Genomic DNA, 5751 nt, shown 5'->3' with positions numbered 1-5751 from the left:
AGATAGATAGATAGATAGATAGATAGATAGATAGATAGATAGATAGATAGATAGATAGATAGATAGATAGATAGATAGATAGATAGATAGATAGATAGATAGATAGATAGATAGATAGATAGATATGTATGCATTTGCAAAAATTGAAGAATTTTCATAATAGCTAGCCAGCCCACAAATTTGATAAATCCATATAAAAAATACACAGCCTCACAGCAAAGCCACGTAAACACAAAAAATAGTCAACGCATCATCATTAGCTAAATATTGTCAGCGGTTGCTGGGGCACAATTTTACAGTACAAGCAAAATCTTTGACTGGTCACCAAGTGATGTTATGACAGGTCAATTTGTGAAATGCATAACATGGTTCACAATTGAGCACACTGCATTATCCTGGATCAGTGATGATTAAATCAGTGATAAACAAGGTTACATGTGTAGCATAAACCAGCAAACTATTTAAACTATTCAGGCAGAGGTGGCTGTTGCTGAAAACCTCAAAAGAGTAAAACAAAAGTTCTCAAAAAGGACAGATTAACTCAAGATAGAACCAACTTCCACCAAAATACACAGAAACAGAAATAGCCAAGATAGTGAATGAGCACATCATAAGGCTACAAGGAATGGTATGTAACATGTGCCTTTAACCCTTTAGCATTCAGATTATTCTGTCAAATCCAATCCTTATTCATTCACATTGTTTTGAATTAATCATACATCATCTTATAGCTTTGAGATTTCAATGATGCAGTTGTTTATTTTTAGAATGATATTGTAGAGTATGAGTGAGAGTGCAAATCTGGTTAATTTGAACATAAAATGGGTAGGATATGTTTAGCCAGATATGGCCAATTTAAATGCTAAGGGGCTAAACTGTATTGAAGACAGTTCATCTAAAACAGGAATCACTCTAAATGAAATCTAGGTTTGCAGCCATTTGTAATAAAACCCAATGACATTAGCATTGCTTTTATGTCTGGTGATTTCATGTGGTTATGTAAGATAGTTTGGTGCTGTACAAGCCATATATTCCTTTTACTTAATTGTGTTGAACTATCTTAAAATGATCTGATGTCTTTTGGGTAATATCATCAGGTTTAAGGTGGAGTACTACTAGTATAACTACAATTGTATAGTTTTCTATTACTTGTTTTTATGATATAATGTTTGGATACTTTATTGTACTGAGGGTTTATTTTTGCCAGTCCAGTATTGATATGAAAGAACTTTAAATAAACAGCTGCCATTATCAATCCTTGGAAACTGGGCAATTTTTTGGTTTGATCCTCCCTTATTTTCCTTACTGCAGTGAAACAAACCAGCTTAGCCTTCTCCCCTTGTCAACTTCATCAATAAAATAAAAAGAATTGAAAAAAAAAACACTGATATAATGTTGGTATGAAGATATGCATATACATGTAGGTATGTGACTGTATATCTGTATAATAAACAAATTTTTTTTTTTAATATTAATAAATGTTAGTATTAATTATATAGTAATAATAATATAAATAAATAAATAAATATATAAATAAATAAACTAGTGCCCATATTTAGGTAGATGGAAAAGTAACTGGTGCTGCTTTTAGTTTCAAACGAATGAAATGACACAGCAAAACACGAAGAGAAGCAGAGGTTATTGTGAAAATAAATAAAATCAAGCCAAAAACATTTTCGTTGCTTTTTTTTGCTTTTTTTTTTTTTTTTGCCAAAACAATATAAAGAATGAGTGTGTATAATACATAGAGGACAGTGAGCAGGTTTCATCTCTTTGTCTATATACAACGCAGAAATGAGCAACAGTGCATGTGACTGAGTAACACTGACTGAGTGACTGACACAGTGGCTATTTATAAACATGATAGGCAGAGCAAGAACCGAATTGGCCAGCAAACACAGCAGCGGCTAGCTTCGGAGTCCGTCATACCTTACCTCTTAGAGCCGGTGAATCAGTGGGTGAAGAACTTTTGCTGGTCGTTCTACTAGCAGCACCAGTTGCACATTGTACAAATGTTATACCACCTATACCACTGTCTGAGTTAGTGCTACCGGACCCACCTGGTGACGAGGGTGGATTGGTGTGAGGAGAAGAGGCATCAGCTTTCAAAATGTCCTCTTCCACTGGGTAGTCAGACTCCATGGCACCTAGAGTGTAAATATAAAACAAAAAGAAAATAACTTTGTGCAACTTTCAAGAAATAGTCAACTCCTCCTTTATCTCATGTGTTGACCCACACACACACACACACACAGATACTCTTAACCATCAACCATTCTCCCTGTCAACCTAGATCTGAGACAGTTAAATTTCCCACAAATCACCTTATAAAGAACATGTTGGATAACATAATACTAAAAACTCAACGTCTGGAAAAAGAAGATAGGATTTCTTTTATTCTTTTCAGCCATGCAGCTGCAGTCGTGCTGGAGCACCACCGTGGATAGTCATGTTTGGAATGGTTCTGAACACGGGTATGCCCAATCAGTGCATACAGAGGATTAAACAATAACAATCTAAATTTATGAGGCATACAAGACTGACATCATAAAGTAGAGGATGGTTGTCATCTCTGAACTAATCATATTTACTTGTGTACAAGTTGTACCAGTTTACACTTGATATTAACTGAAATCACTGGGGTGTGACTTATACATGGGACAAAGCTAAAACTATAAAGAGACAAAAAAGTTTGTACAAAAATCCAACACCAAATTAGGGATGTGACTTATACACAAGCGTGGTTGATACACTAGTGTAAATATGGTAATTTTATTACTCAGATGTTGTTATTCATCATTTACACACATGCACACACACAATATATACACATATTAAATAGTAACTTTAGAAGAAAAGAAAAAAAATTAAGGTAAAAGAAATTTTTCTTAAATGATAACAAAATAGAATGAAAAACAAAGAAAGTGATAAGTACAAATCTTTTACCTGGAACACTGGCTATACATAAGATATGTGAGGATGTGACTTTGAAGGTTTCCAATATATCTCCAGGATTGTTAGCATCAATAACTGTAACCCTACTGGATGGCTGAGTGCTGGTACAAATCCACACAAATGATGACATCTGTTCTTTCTCAGTTTGTTTTAGGTTCTTCTCATGTTCCTGTAGGAATGAATGAATATGTACTTACTTCTGCATATATATAATTGCATCATCCTCATCATCATCATTTAACATCCATTTTCCAATGTATATATCTACACACACACATATATATATATATACACTGGAAATAGGTGTGCAATAGAATTACCATTTAGGTTGCAGCTCTTAACAATAATCATGTTAAAATCCTTCTGCTGCATGATCCCATAGGGTTCTATAATGTTTGGTATGGTTAAATGCTCTTTGTAAATTAAATTATAATTCACATTTATAATATGATATCATTGGTCATTAAACACAGAAACATAGGTAACATGAAATAAAGAAATACTAAATTTATGCTTCATGTTTATCTCTCATAATGTGTATGTGTATGAAGCAATAGACATGCATTGTTATTATTTTCTACTAGTGACCGGGACCTTTGGAAATATGCAGTACGTGAGAAGACCCGGCAAGCCAAGTGAGTGCATAATCTGTGGCCTCTGCTAGAAGTGTAGCCAGCTCACTTATTCGTATCTTTACTTCATTGGACACTAAACTCTGCTGGTGAAGACCTGTTGAGGCAAGTGAATTGAAATCGAAATCGAACCAAATTCGACGAATGGTACCCATGCCAACCTCTCCTTCATTGGACACTAAACTCTACTTGCAAAGACCTGTAGGGGCAAGTGAAATCAAAATCGTAATTGAACTATATTGGATGAACCATATTCGATGACCGGCACCTGTGCCAGTGGAGCACTAACAGCACCGTCCGAGCGTGATCATTGCCAGAGCAGCTGTCTGGCTTCCGTGAGAAATAGCACCATTTGAGTGTGATCGTTACCAGCGTCGCCTACTGGCACTTGTGCCGGTGGCACGTTAGAAAATCATTCGAGCAAGGTCATTGCCAGTACCGCATGACTGGCCCTCGTGCCGGTGGCACATAAAAGCACCCACTACACTCTCAGAGTGATTGGTGTTAGGAAGGGCATCCAGCTGTAGAAACTCTGCCAGATCAGATTTGAGCCTGGTGCAGCCATCTGGTTCGCCAGTCCTCAGTCAAATCGTCCAACCCATGCTAGCGTGGAAAGCAGATGTTAAATGATGATGATGATTATTTTCTACAACAAAAGCATTACTACCTGTAATCTATCTACATTAAATATATTTTTTTAAATACATGTGTGTTTATGTGTGTGTGAAAATACAAGTTTATTCTCCCTTAGTAGTTTTCCTAATGCTCTCTATATTAAATATGTTAACACTAATTTCACTACATGTTTGTAACTGACTTCAGTAAACAATCACAATCACTAATCTTCATAAATAACAGATAAAAGATTTTGCTAAAACATGAATAAATAATTCTAATGGTAATCAATTAAAAAAAAAAAACATACCAAGCAACATTCCAAATCATAGGCACAAACCTTGAGTTCTTCATTTAACTTTTCGATCTCATCTTTGGTTTCTTTCTTTTTTTCTAGTTCTTCAGATGGTGGGTTAGAGTAGAAAACACTGGCTCCAACAATGGAACCGCCATCTTTTGTCCTGCCACCTGTCAAATTTACACCAGCAGCACACCATATCTACAAATGAAGAAACAATAATAATCGTGATATACTGTGATATGAGTGTCATTCACTCACTGAAAAGAAAAATATTGTTGAAGTATGGACTAGAAGTTTGTAGGACTAAACTTATAAAACCATACATTTCTGGACCTTACATTAAGTGATCAGTCATGGTTACAATCTCGCACCTCGAAACTTTAAGTCAAGTGCCCTTTATTAAGTAGTGAACTTCACATACAGATGTCTTATCTCTTATGTTCAAATAAGGTAAGGGCCAATTGAGCACCTTGTACCACATCATCATTATCACTATCATCAATAACAATCTACAAAACAAAATTGACTAGAATGTCTTCAAGTGATCAGGAGAAATAGCAGCAAAATCACCTTTGAATTATGTCACCATCATGTTAAAAATAAAAAGATGGTACATTGGATAATGTAGGGTTTGATATGTAAAACACAAGAGAAGGACAGGATGATCATGACTAGAATACTTTGATCATGGGTCTACTCAATAAGACCTGATCAAAAAAACAACAAACTTCACACATACACACACTTGTTTATTTATTCATTTATCCATCTGACATGCAGTTTAAAAAAAAATTTTTTTCATGTTAGCCTAGGCTGGACAAAGACTTGTTGCAACATTATTTTGCAGCCGGATGCTCTTCCTATCATTAACATTTAGGAAGGGATTTTTTTTTCCCACTCTCATTTTGAAAATGTAAACCTATAACATAAATGTATAAAAAAGTAGTAGAAAAGTAGGATTCAGACAATTGAGTGGATTATTTTATGTCAAGATTATATATATTTACAGTTAATGAATATACCAGCACCATATGAATTTTCTAAGAAAAACATATGAAAGAATAATTTAATCTATTTCAATTTATTTTCCTTTCTCATACAACATGACTAAATTCTTTCTTAAAGCAACTGAAACCAGAAGCATACTTAGATAAAAATTCAAACGCTTTCTTTCTGTTATTCATGATAAAGTTCTCAAAATATTCTCTTTTTTTTTTTTCTCCTTCATATAAATTTACTTGTGAAACC

The 5751-nt window shown here is 34.5% G+C and overlaps 1 protein-coding gene across 13 annotated transcripts in view; it reads right to left on the bottom strand.

Moving 5' to 3' along the window:
• The window catches only part of LOC106882306 (C-Jun-amino-terminal kinase-interacting protein 4), a 233098-nt gene that overhangs the window by 58212 nt on the left and 169135 nt on the right, over nt 1-5751 (bottom strand). For 9 of the 13 annotated variants that reach the window (XM_052973649.1, XM_052973657.1, XM_052973652.1 and 6 more), the window contains 3 exons: nt 4513-4701; nt 2947-3124; nt 1935-2147 (listed from right to left, as the gene is read on the bottom strand). In XM_052973649.1, coding sequence (XP_052829609.1) covers nt 1935-2147; nt 2947-3124; nt 4513-4701 — 580 coding nt within the window. The remainder of the gene's footprint in view (nt 1-1934; nt 2148-2946; nt 3125-4512; nt 4702-5751) is intronic. The other 4 variants (XM_052973658.1, XM_052973659.1, XM_052973653.1 and 1 more) reach the window with 2 other exon arrangements.

This window comes from Octopus bimaculoides, chromosome 16 (genome assembly GCF_001194135.2).
Source record: "Octopus bimaculoides isolate UCB-OBI-ISO-001 chromosome 16, ASM119413v2, whole genome shotgun sequence".
Classification (NCBI taxonomy): domain Eukaryota; kingdom Metazoa; phylum Mollusca; class Cephalopoda; order Octopoda; family Octopodidae; genus Octopus; species Octopus bimaculoides.
This window is presented reverse-complemented; position numbering and strand designations above follow the sequence as displayed.